Source organism: Quercus suber, unplaced genomic scaffold (assembly GCF_002906115.3).
Source record: "Quercus suber isolate HL8 unplaced genomic scaffold, Cork oak 2.0 scaffold_518, whole genome shotgun sequence".
Lineage (NCBI taxonomy): Eukaryota > Viridiplantae > Streptophyta > Magnoliopsida > Fagales > Fagaceae > Quercus > Quercus suber.
In genome coordinates this window covers 8,946-22,448 of record NW_027069967.1, presented here as the reverse complement: position 1 = coordinate 22,448, position 13,503 = coordinate 8,946, and the positions used below count along the sequence as shown (strand labels likewise).

Genomic DNA, 13,503 nt, shown 5'->3' with positions numbered 1-13,503 from the left:
TACTTTTCAGCTTTCCGAGACAGAAAGTTTGACTTTTCTCATGAACAGTGCATACTGCGCAGTGTTTACGGACACACAAATTTCACTTTTTAACAACTCTTTCATTAAAAATAGGTCCCACGATACTATTCATACATTCAAAAATTATTTTGCTATAGTGGTTATCAATTTTCAGTTTCAATTTTCAATTTTCAGCTGTATCTAAACAAACCCTAAAAAGTAAGAATTCTCTTCTATCCAAGTCAAATAGTCCACAATACCTAACACATGTTTTGCAAACAAATATGCAAGTCTATTACCTTCCCTCTTGACACGAGAAAAATCAACCCTACCTACAGACTCACAAGACATTAACACTCCCCCTGACTACAACAGCTATCGTGGAAGGTGGTTCAAGAGCATTGTAGAGCACCAAAGAGTCACCCTCAAGAATAACATCATGAACATCAATGTCCCTAGCGAACTCCAAGCCCGCTTCAAACACCTTGGCTTCCACTTCCAAGTTCCAAAGCACCCAAAGAAGCATTGATTTTCTTACTCAAAGCCGCTATTACCTGACCCTCGAAGTCTCTAATCAACACTCCCACACCAGCGGATTTTAGAGCTGAGAAATCTGCACCGTCTACATTGATTTTGTATCTTGACCTTGACGAAGGGGACCACCCAACCACTTAAGGTACCACTGGTGTATCGCTCACCCGAGTTGCTTCATGATACTCTTGAAGGTACTGTCGAGTCCACTGAACCAACGCCAGACCACTCTTTCTATTTCCACCATGCCGAACCTCGTTGCGATTGAACCATATCGCCCATGCCAGAGTTACTGCTAGCTTCGCATCCCCTTCATCATAAGAATCTGACATCAACAAAAGCCATAACAGGTCAAAAAAGGAATTTACTTGGGTCCGATCAAACTTGAGCTTGAGCTTTGTGCATTGCCATACATCCCTTGCACGTTGACATGACCAAAAGAGGTGACCCGATGATTCAACGTCCTCTCCGCACTCATCACTACAGCCATCCACCTGCATCCTTCTCTGCAATAGATTTTCCTTTGTAGGCAAAATACCTCGACAAGCTCTCCATGCAAAATGGTGTACTTTGTGAGGTACCTGTAAACTCCAAAGAAGCTTCCAAAACCTGCGGTTTCTGCTGGAATCCGAGCTGGTTCCTATATTGCTTGGCCGAGACTCCTCCACTGCCAACCTGTATGCACTACGGACACTAAATAAACCATTAAAAGTGCCAGCCCACACTAGCTTGTCTTCAGGCCGACGTAAACTAAGAGGAATGCTTTTAATCAAATCTGCTTCATGAGGCAGAAAAATGGCATCAATTATCACTGTTCTCCAAGTTGCCGAATCTTGTGAGATAAGCTCACTAACCCGAGTCTCATCGTGTAGGAATAGTCTTGGAGAAGTGACTCTGAAAGTGGAAGGAGATGGGAGCCATTTATCCCCCCACACCCGAATAGATTCACCATTGCCTACTGACCACTAAATCCCCTTTTTCACCGGATGTTGTGCTGCCATTAAACTTCACCAGGTGTATGATGGATTTGTGCCAAGTGATGCATGAATAAAGTCAGTGTTTGGGAAATATTTCGCCTTGTATACCCGATATACCAAAGACTCATGCTGTGTTTGAAGTCTCCAACCCTGTTTAGCGAGTAAAGCCAAATTGAACTCCTTCAATTTACACCCTTAAAATTATGGACCGTTTCTAAAGATTGCAAACTTTTCTAGTACTAAATGACTATCTCATTAATGAAAATAAATACAAATTCTAAAATTTTAGGGAACAAAATCAAAATCACCTCAAAATTTAAGTATATAAATCACAATTTAGTATAAAATTTGATTTTCCTTAGAGAAGATAACATTATTTTCGTAGCATTAGTTAATATAATACTACAATTTAATTCAATTGGGAAACCTAAATGATGACATCTAAGTTTTGTTCTAAAACTTTTTTTTTTTTTTTTGTAAATAAATATAATTTATTGAGAAATATTTGAGGAAAGGCATATCCAATTCGCAACCTCCAGACAACCTATCATGATAATAGATAAAATATGCACACACATTTATATATTGTTTAAAAAATATGGCTTCAATACTCCCATGTCTTTTTTATCTTTTTCTTTTTAAAGATCATGTTAGGTCCATTTCAATCCACTTCAGTCCAATTCGGTCCACCTCGGTTCTATTCGGTCCAATTTGGTCATATTCGGTCCATTCTGTCCAATTCGGTCCTATTTGATCCACTTAGGTCTTGTTCGGTCCATTTTGGTCCTATTCAGTCCACTTCAGTCCAATTTGGTCCTATTCTGTTCTATTCGGTCTTATTCGGTCCAATTTGGTCCTATTCTCTTCTAACAGGTCTTATTCGGTCCCAGTTGGTCCCATTCGGTCCATCCAGTCTTATTCTGTCCAATTTGGTCCTGATCTGTTCTAACTGGTATTATTCGATCCGCTTTGGTCCTTTTCGGTCCATTATGTGCACTTCAGTCCTTTGTGGTCCTAAATCGGTCAATCCGGTCTTACTCAGTCCACTTCAGTTCTATTAGGTCCATTATGTCCACTTTGGTCATATTCAGTCCTATTCAGTCCACTCGATCTTATTCAGTCCACTTCGGTCTATTTAGTCCACACTTTGGTCTACTCCGTCCATGCTGTCCACTTCATTCCAATTTGGTTCATTTTGTTCTCTTTAGTTCTATTCGGTCTTATTCGGTCAACTTAGGTCCTATGTCCATTTAGGTCTACTTTGGTCCATTTGGTCCACTTCCGTTTATTCATTCCACGTTAGTCCATTTCGGTCAATTCATTCAACAAATAGAACTAGGAAAGTTTGCTTCTTTTGAAGGTATCAGATGGCAAGTTTCTAAAAATTAGCTTCTCACTAAGAAGTTTACTAATTATTAGTTTTATGAAAAACTATTTAAAATTCATCAAAAGTTATCATATGGATTAAATATATGGTGCTTTCTTTTTGCATCATCAACAGACGACTGCAGCAATAAGCCGCCTTCCCAAGCCCAATCGGCAATGCTACCAATGTATATGAAAATAATGCTTTCTTGGTGATAGCAAATTGATAATCACGAAGAGGAATATTAACTACATGATTCAAAACAAATTTTTTTTTTTAAGAGAGAGAGACAGATAAGCTTAACATTGTCGCAATGCTTGAACTTGAAGCATCTTTGAATTTCAGGTGGTTAAAGAAGTTCCATCTACTATTGTTGGTAATGGTGACAATAATACAATTTATAATTACCAAAAAAATTTAAAAGTTCTTAAGTTACTACCATTTTTACCATGAAAGACTTACAACACAACAAGTATCAATGACACAATGATGAATTAAATACAACTTTTTTTCCACTCAATTTAATGTGAATGAAATATGAACAAGATGAGTTTGTGTGTGTGTGTATATATATAAAATTAACAGAAAAAAAAAATCCCTTATCTCAATAATTCTTAATCAATGGGTTAAAATTCAGGAAAATGCCAAAGTTACTATCATTTTTACTATAAAAAGAATAATGTTAGAGATACAAACTATTTTACAAAAAACTTTACAAACTGCTGATGTGGTGATTGATTATTGGTAAATGAAAAAGTAATATATATTAATGGTGGGTTTAGATGAAAACCAATAAAAGATTGGCCACATCAACATTTTGTAAAAATGTTGTAAAATAGTTTGTGCCCATAACATTACTCTTATAAAAAAAAGCTTATAAATTGGCATGACAATGAATGTGATTAGTGCCACTTAAGAACATAGTGAATAAATGTTTGAGTTACATTTATGCGATTGGTGACACATTAATTAGTAAGGCTTATGTGATGAGATTTGTAATATTCCTAGCATAACTCGTAATAAACTATTGCAAGAAAATGGAATTACTAAAATAGCTATCAACACAAGGAACCACCATTAACATAACAAGTAATAGTAGTTTGTCTATATTGAAGCGTAACCCACTTTCACAATTACAGAACTATATTGCATTACTCCTCCCCCTCCCCCCCAAAAAAAAGACTAAAGTAAATTTTTTGTACTTAAAGTTTTGAGTTGTTTTTATTTTGGATCTTTACGTTTCAAAATTTTAATTTTTTTTAGAAGGAAAAAAAAAATTGATAACAATTGCCTTCTAAAGCATATTGGTGTTTTCATATTGGTCTTGCAGTCTACCTCTATATAACTAATGCCTTTTGCGCCTAATACAATAAAATTCTTGCCTTATATAGCGTTTTAGAGCTAGTATTTTTATGAAATAGTTAAATAAGAAGAGCACTTAACTATTGAATTATTAACAGAAATGAAGGCAAACCAATATAAAATATTATAAAACGTTGAAGGATCAAAATGAAAATTTTGAAACTTAAGGCTGTGTTTGTTTCGTGTAAAACGTTCTCCGGAAAATACATATTTTCCGGAAATGTTATTTTCCGGAAAAGGAAAATATTTTTAAAGTGTTTGGTTGAATTATGAAAATTGTTGTGGAAAATATTTTCATGTGTTTGGATGTATTCTAAAATGCTATTTTCCGGAAAATTTTTCACATTATTACAAAAAATTTCAACATCACATCCAATTCAACATCAATTTCCGGCAGCAAATTCCGGCAATAACAACACAACAACAACAACAACAATAATCAGTTCATCCAAAAAAAAAACAACAACAACAATCAAATTAAAAAAAAAAAAAAAAAAAAAAAAAAAAAAAAAAAAAAAAAAAAAAAAAAACGGAGAGATCGAGGAAGAGAGAATGTGGAGGCGACAGGTCTGGGTCGGCGATGAGATCGAGGTTCGTGGGTTGCTCTGGGTTTGTCGGTTCGTGGGTTGCTGGGTTCGTCGGTTCGTGGGTTGCTCTGGGTCGAAGTCAATGGGTTGCGCTGGGTCGAAGGCGATGGGACGTCGAAGGCGACGGGTCTGGGTCGATGATGTGAGCTATGGGTTCTCAAATCGGGACGTCGATCGGGCTCGTTGTTGAGTGGTGGTGGTGGAATGGCGTCAAAACCGGCTCGGTGACGTCTGGGTTTCTCGGATCGGAGGTGGATCGATTCGCGTTCTTGGTTCTCTCAATACCGATCGGACTCGCCGGCGTTCTCAATCGTTTTCTGTGGCTGTTGTTGGCTGTTTCTTTGTTCTTTTTTGTTCTCACTTAGCTCTCTTCTCTTTTGCGTTTTTTGTGCGAGACACGGAAATGGTTTGAAGGTAAAATAAAAGCGTAAAACCATTTCCGAGTCAAAGGTGAAAATTTGGTCAAACTTGAGGCATATTTTCCGGAAATCATATTTTCCCTTGCCTTCCAAACACATGGGTCAGGTGGTAAATGATTTCCTGAAATCATTTACCACCAAAACAAACGGACCCTAAGGGAAAAATAAAAACAACCCCAAATTTTAAGTGCAAAAAGGTATACTTTAATAAAAAGAAAAAGAACCAAACTTTAAATTAATCCATTCGTATATAAATCCCTAAAAACCCAAAAATGAACTCAATTCTTCACAGCCCAAACACAAAATAGACTTCTTTTTTTCTTTTTCTTTTTTTAATAATTGAGGATAAAAGTGAAAACCTGGGTCAGCATCAATGTCAATGCTGCAGCGCTGAGCTCATCACCATATATTCTTTTATGAATAAATATGATTTATTGAGAAAAAGACGTGGAGAAGCATAGCCCATTTCCAACGTCGGGACAGAAAACTCAAAGAGGAAGAAAGGAGATGGGAAGAGGCTTGTCTTATGGACAAAAAAACGTCCATATTTTGTTGATGAACAAAAAATCCCAGCAAGAAAGGAGATACAAAGCTAAAATTGATTGTATATTTGAATCACTATATGATTGGATTTGATAAACTTTCTTCCTTTTTGAGAAATGTTTCATTCCTTTTCAAATAAGTATATATGCTTAAAATTTTCATTCTTTTTTGCTCCTAACTGTACAGTCAGTACAGAAATACAGATCAACTAGACGTTACATTGAATCATAAAAGAGCAAGGATAAATACAAAGAGATTTGGAATAAGATATGCTTTCTCTCTCTTTCGCACACTTATTAGAAAAAGAGTTTTTGACATGTAGCCCTCCAATCCCTATCACTCTCTCTCTCTCTCTCACAGACTTTCATGCATACATCTTATAAACAACCAATATAGTTCAATAACTTTAAGAAGTTGTTTTGCTAGGAAGATACCTGGAAGATGGAGAGGGGAACATGATCCTCTCTATTTCACTTGGAATGGAAAGAATGTATTTCACGGTTAATATTTTATTTCTTGAATTCAAACGGTGTACACCATTGGCATGGGGCAAACCTTTATATTTGTAATATGAACCACGAAATCCATTTTACATGAAGAGTATCCTAATATGGGACACTTGTACACTCATGCACGCATCTATTTAAATAATATTAAGTTTGAAATCATAACAAATTTCACAACATCTAAGATGATAAACTGTAATTTATGCATAAAAAAGATAATGTTAATTATGGTATCATGTGAAAGTGATATTAAACTAATCACAATCTTCAACCAAAATTTTTTTTATGCAAGTAGGTGTAGCATTGTTGTTTAAAACTAAGATTTCTATTCTTTAGCGTGTCCAGATATATATGTACAATGTTATCTACATTTGTTTAGTCAATAATATAAAGTGTACATGAACAGTAAATATAAAAAAAAAAAAAAAAACACATTTAATAACCAATGTTGTCCAATATGATTGTTTTTCGTTGTTTGATACCTGGAAGAGAGGGACTGGGGGAGGGTTATTTGCACACACCTACTCTGTATTAAAAAAAATGAATTGTTGACCTGATTGCAAGCAGATCGATGGCTTGAATGTCTGTCCTTCCCTCACTTACACCCACTCCAACGCCCATTCTATTTAAAATGACTCAATAGAAACTGAATCCGGCATAATTAACTTATTAAGTTCTATAGGCTTTTTGAGCATTTCAGTCACTGCTCTAATTTCCTAAATCTATAAAACTCAAGCACATCCATCTCCTTCATTTCAGTCACTGTCCTTCAGTTCTTTTCCACTTCTTAAAATCCCACATCAATTCTTTTGATACATATCCATTAAAGAATTTAGATTACAGTTCGAATGGCTTTAATAGGCACAGAAAACACCTCCTCATCTTTTCCATCTTCTTCTATGCTTGGATGGACGTACGACGTCTTTCTTAGCTTTAGAGGTGACACCCGCAAAAATTTTACAGACAATTTATATACTGCTTTGAAACAAAAAGGCATATTCACATATAGGGACGATGAGAAACTCAAGCGAGGAACATTCATTGCCCCAGAGCTCTTGAAAGCAATAGAAGAATCAAGATTTGCTATCGTCATTCTCTCAAAAGACTATGCATCATCGAGTTGGTGCTTGATGGAACTTGCAAAACTCAAGCACATCCATCTCCTTCATTTCAGTCACTGTCCTTCAGTTCTTTTCCACTTCTTAAAATCCCACATCAATTCTTTTGATACATATCCATTAAAGAATTTAGATTACAGTTCGAATGGCTTTAATAGGCACAGAAAACACCTCCTCATCTTTTCCATCTTCTTCTATGCTTGGATGGACGTACGACGTCTTTCTTAGCTTTAGAGGTGACACCCGCAAAAATTTTACAGACAATTTATATACTGCTTTGAAACAAAAAGGCATATTCACATATAGGGATGATGAGAAACTCAAGCGAGGAACATTCATTGCCCCAGAGCTCTTGAAAGCAATAGAAGAATCAAGATTTGCTATCGTCATTCTCTCAAAAGACTATGCATCATCGAGTTGGTGCTTGATGGAACTTGCAAAAATTGTTGAGTGCATAAAAAAGACTGGACTGATAGTAGTTCCTGTTTTCCACTATGTGGATCCTAGTGATGTGCGGCATCAAAGGGAGACTTTTGCAGATGCATTTGTTAAATATGAAGAGCATTTCAAAGATGACATGAGGGATGTGTACACATGGAGAGATGCTTTGACACAAGTTGCTAGTATTGCTGGATGGGATTTACGGGACAAGTAAGAATTTCTTTTGGAATAATATATATATATATTTTCATCTAAAACAAAATACACGATAGGAATAATGTATTTAACTTAGTTTAGATCAGATTTGTATTGGGAAAAAAATTTCAACTGAGTAATCCAACCCAATTATGTTAAGCATATATGTGTACATACATATATTTCACTATTGTGATACTTTTTCTTTCCCATTAAATTAGAATATTAAGCCCAATTATGTAATATGCTTAAATAATTGAAAGAAAATCCAAATATTTTATTAGGCATAATCCCTATGAGTTAGGTTGGGTTGGAGATTTTACGACCCGAAGGAGGCCACCTTTGGCTTAACAATATCCAAAACCTAACACAACTTGAATCATGTACACTCTTCTCAAAAAAAAAAAAAAAAAACTTGAATCATGTACACTCCTAATTAAACATATTATTTCACCTCGCACTATAACCCTTTGATTGGATCATGTAAATCCTAAAAATAAACGATGTCTTCTACTAGTCTATCACTAGCTTTAAAATTGAATAATTTAATGTGATGAGTTTTAATCACAAAATCCCTACCTATTCTTCATTTAATTCAAACAAGATCATCAACCTAAAGGCCCAAAACAACCATGGCTTAAGCCCTGATAGTAATTTGTTGGGCCGAATTACCGTCTACCGAAATTTGTGAATGATGTAAATTTCAGATTTAAAAGATTGTTTGTACTTTGAAGTTTGAATCCAATCCTAACCATGACCACTAAGCAGATCGTCTTGTAACCCAGGATGACTGTCTCTTTCGGTCTTTCCCTGTTTTGTGCTCTGTTTTGTTTTTCCACCCCACTGACATTGGTTTATATTTTCTCCAATACAACTTCATAAGCAAAGATAAAATTAAATGGGCAAACGGTTAGGCCAGAAGCTCAATCTATAGTACAGATTTTATTTGGTGTATATATTATATATATTTTTTCTTATCATGGAACTTAGAGTTCCATTTTTTTTTTTAATTAAAAGGAAATAGTAAATGAATGTCAACATATTACATTTTCAAAACCTTTCATCTCTTTATAGCTTGTGCTAACTCCACAAAATTATTGTTCTATTTTATATACAGGCATGAATCAAGAGTCATTGAAGAACTTGTTGGAAAAATATTTAGTGATTTGAATTTTATATACTCAAGTGTTCACAAGGATCTCGTTGGAATAAAACCTCGTGTGGATAACATGATGAATTCATATTTACAATTAGGGTTGAACGATGTTCGCTATATAGGAATTTGGGGAATGGGTGGAATGGGTAAGACAACCCTAGCACGAGTCATTTATGACAGAATTAATTGTAAATTTGAAGGTAGTTGCTTTATTGCCAATATAAGAGGGAAAAGTGGAGATAGTTTGCTAGTTCCTTTACAAAAACAAATTCTCTCTGATATCTTGATTGAAAGCAATATTTATATAAGAAATATTCAATGGGGAATCAATGTGATTAAGAGGAGATTGTGTTGTAAAAAGGTTCTCATCATTCTTGATGATGTGGATCACTATGAACAATTAGAAGCATTAGTGGGCGAGCAAGATTGGTTTGGTCAAGGGAGTAGAATCATTATTACAACTAGAAATCAACATCTATTGATCCAACATAAAGTGTCTGAAGCTGAAATATATGAGGCTAAGAAATTGAATAATGATGAAGCTCTTCAACTCTTTAGTATGAAAGCCTTTAAGAAGGACTCTCCTTTAGAAGGTTATGTGGAGTTGTCTCAAGAGATGATTTCTTATGCTAGTGGCCTTCCTTTAGCTCTCAAAGTTTTGGGCTCCTTTTTGTTTCACAGGAGTATAGATGGATGGAAAGGTGCCATTAATAGGCTTAAAGAAAGTCCTGAAAGAGAAATTTTAGATGTACTTCAAATAAGTTATGATGGTCTAAAAGAAAGAGAGAAAAACATATTTTTAGATATTGCTTGTTTCTTCAATAGAAATTGTGAAGACTATGTAGTAAATATACTACAAACTCTCTATGACCAGCCAATCATTGATATAGACGTTCTTAAGGAAAAATCTCTTATAACCACCTCGTGGGGAAAAAAATTGCAAATGCATGATTTACTACAAGAGCTTGGAAGGGAAAAGGGAAATTGTTCGTCGTGAATCCCCTGAAAATCCTAGCCAACGAAGTAGATTGTGGCTTGGTGAGGATATTTTTCGCGTGCTGAAATATAGTGAGGTAAGCTAACTATACACAGTTTTAAGCTTCCTTATATGTATAATGTCTAGTCCAGTGCTACTGAATTTGTTTTTGGTTACCAGTTGAAGTATTATTCGTCAAGTAAACTACACAATTTCTTATTGTATATATTCATGCAATTCAAATGATTAAGTTTTTGTTAATGTCTAGGACTATACTACTATTAACTTTTGTTTTGATTTACCAGGGAACAACATTTCTTAAAGGAATATTCCTCGACTCAACTCCCGAGAAAGTGCAACACTTGAATGTTAAATCATTCTCAAATATGAACAACTTGAGATTGCTTAAAATAAGTAATGTGGATCTTCCTCAAGGCCTTCATGATTTTTCCAGTGAATTGTGTTTTATTCACTGGGATGGATATCCTTTAAAATCCATGCCAACAAGTTTCAAGCTAGACAAACTTGTTGAACTCAATATGCCTTGCAGCCTCATCAAACATCTATGGAAAGGAATCAAAGTAAGATTTTCACCAATGCAAAATAATTTTCTTAAATAATAAATATATGTTTGTAAGGGTTTAATTTTCCCAATTTGAATAATTCTTGTTTTATAACAGAGTGCAAAGAGGTTAAAACTCATAGACCTCCGTAACTCTCGGAACTTAATTGAGACCCCAGACTTCAGTGGAGTCCCAAATCTTCAGCATTTGATTCTTCAATGTTGTACAAGATTATCTAAGATTCACACATCCCTTGGAGATCTCAAACAACTTCTTCAATTGGATCTAAGCGGTTGTAAATCTCTTGAAAGCCTTCCATCCGAGATTAGCTTGGAATCCCTTGAAGTCTTTATTCTTTCTGGTTGTTCAAGATTGAAGAAATTCCCAGAGATTGTAGGAAATATGTCATGATTGTCACACCTATATTTGGATGGGACTGCTATAAAAGAGTTACCATCATCAGTGGAGCATTTAACTGGCCTTGTCAAATTGGATCTAAGTGGAAGTGCCATAAGAGAATGGTCCTTCCCCACATTTCCCTCAAGAAATCTTGAGATTCTCTCTCTCTCTGGATGTGAAGGCTTATCATCTAAATCATCAAATAAGCTCCTTAGTTTTCCTTTAATGCGCAGAGCAAGTCCAAATCCTATAGGCATGTTGGTGCGTTCTTTGTCAGGCTTAAGGTCTTTGACCAATCTGAACTTGAGTTATTGCAATCTTTGGACAATTCCCGATGCTCTTGTCTGCTTATCCTTTTTAAAAGGGTTAAATCTAAGAGGAAATAATTTTGTTAGCCTTCCTGAAAGTATCATTCAACTATCTAACTTGTACTATCTTCTTTTGGGTAATTGTATCAGGCTTCAATCTTTGCCGGAGCTTCCATCAAATATTGATTTTATTCAGGCAGATGGTTGTACCTCACTGGAAACATTACCATTGAGACAAGAATGCTCTTTTAAACCAAGATTTTCTCTTCTCAATTGCTTCAAATTGGTTGAGAATCAAGGCTGTAGCGAAATGTTCAAAAAAATGGTAAGAAATTACATCCAGTTTCAGATGCAAATGCAGTGTAATGAAGATTTTTGGGAACATAGTTTCATTCTTCTAGGAAGTGAAATTCCAAAATGGTTTAGTCATCAAAGTGTTGGGGCTTCAGTGGATTTGCAGTTGCCTTCGGCTTTACTTGATGAATACATTGGAATTATTGTGTGTGCTGTTTTTGTGGTCCAGGAACTTCACCCATTTGACCAACTTTCTAGAAGCGAACGTAGGCTTGTCTGTTACTTGAAGGTTAAGGGATCTGATTATTTTCATAGCATTTCCAATGGTTTCCCAGAAGAATTTGGGAAGATTGGATCACATCACCTTTGGCTGAGATATTCCCCTCGATTCTTCAATCCAAGCAAGGAAAAATTGAGTCAAAATGATGAAAATGGTTCTATTCCAATTGAGATTAAATTTAGAACCGAAGGTCCACCAGGCTTGGTGCTTAAAAAATGTGGGGCATGTTTGGTATATAAGCACGACATTGAAAATATGAACCAAAGTGCGGTTGGGTCCAGCAACGTTAGCATCACTCCTGAGGAGGATGATTTTGATGATTCAATAAAAGATACCAAAATTAAGCGAAACCGTGATGAGTCTGATGAGTATGATGGGCTTCGTCCTAGTGGAGAAGGTAGCTCTAGTGACATACCTCAACCAAAGAGGACACGACACCCTAATATAATTGAAAGACTCATGCCCCATTTAGGCAATTGGATTGGGAATTTAAGCACACAACATGACTCAGATTGTGAGGAATCCCAATGAAAGTGGTGGCCTTGATAAATCTATGCAAGGCTAATAATCTTTTCCTCTGATTTTTTTTGTAAGTCACCATCTTTCTCAAGTCCTGATTACTGATTAATTGCAAGTCCTGATTTCTCATGTAAAGGGTTCATTTTATCTAATAAAGCTGTTTAGACCAATTAATTTGTTTCCGGTTATCTTGTTAGTGTTTTTTTCAACTTATAGGTTTTAATATTTAATGAAAATTCTAAAGTTCAAATAATGAACCCTTTTCTTGATTTTTTCCTTTTTCCAGGTTTTGCGTATTCCTGGCTGGGTATATGACAGTGAAGATAGTACATGAGTCAGATTGGTGAATTGAAAAATGTAATGGTGATGAAGGTATTTTAAAATTCATGTTTGCAATTTTTTCCTATTATAGATTTGCTGCCTCTTTTTTTTTTTTACACACAAGAGAGGGAATGAGTTCTAATGCACACCACAAATTTCGCTCAAAAGTTATGGTAATATAGATTTGTTGCTTGAGAATACTTTCATATTTGGTTTTTATTTTGAGTAGGAAAATGCTAAAACTACTTCAAATTTTATTACACAATGAATGTGATTAATAAAGACTTTAATTATATAAAGCTTGAGTTTGGATTGGGCGCTTTGCTCAATTCGTGTGTCTACGTTTTTTTAGTGGTCCTATAGGTACTGTTCACAGATCCACAAAAGTCAGCAAAACACAGATTTCTAGGCATTTTTGGGTCCCATAGCACTATTCACACATTGAAAAATTATTTTGCTACAGTGTTTTCAGCAAAAAATTTTCAGTTTTCAGCAAATAAGCGGTATCCAAACACACCCAAAAAATAAATATCTAAATTAATTTTCCTAATTGGTATCAATTTGTAAAACATAATTGTAGAATCTCCAATATTACTCTTTTAAGTTTATGTCCTCTGTTCATGCAAAATGATTTTTTTTTTT

The 13,503-nt window shown here is 35.2% G+C and overlaps 1 protein-coding gene and 1 pseudogene across 1 annotated transcript; one reads left to right on the top strand and one right to left on the bottom strand.

Moving 5' to 3' along the window:
- Positions 1 to 671: 671 nt before the first annotated feature.
- Positions 672 to 7,384, bottom strand: LOC136063366 (uncharacterized). Its single transcript, XM_065763665.1, has 2 exons — positions 7,133 to 7,384; positions 672 to 1,496 (listed from the first exon to the last, which is right to left on the bottom strand). The coding sequence occupies exons 1-2, from the start codon at positions 7,382 to 7,384 to the stop codon at positions 672 to 674; spliced, it is 1,077 nt and encodes a 358-aa protein (XP_065619737.1).
- Positions 7,385 to 7,438: 54 nt separating this feature from the next.
- LOC136063376 (disease resistance protein RPV1-like) lies at positions 7,439 to 12,974 on the top strand (annotated as a pseudogene).
- Positions 12,975 to 13,503: the final 529 nt, after the last annotated feature.

Bases quoted from the DNA above. Each gene is read 5' to 3' on its own strand.
- LOC136063366 (XM_065763665.1), bottom strand. From the start codon at position 7,384: ATGACGATAGCAAATCTTGATTCTTCTATTGCTTTCAAGAGCTCTGGG. The intron at 1,497-7,132 runs GTAATCTAAATT...AAGGGGATTTAG, and splicing joins CTATTAAAGCCATTCGAACT to TGGTCAGTAGGCAATGGTGA.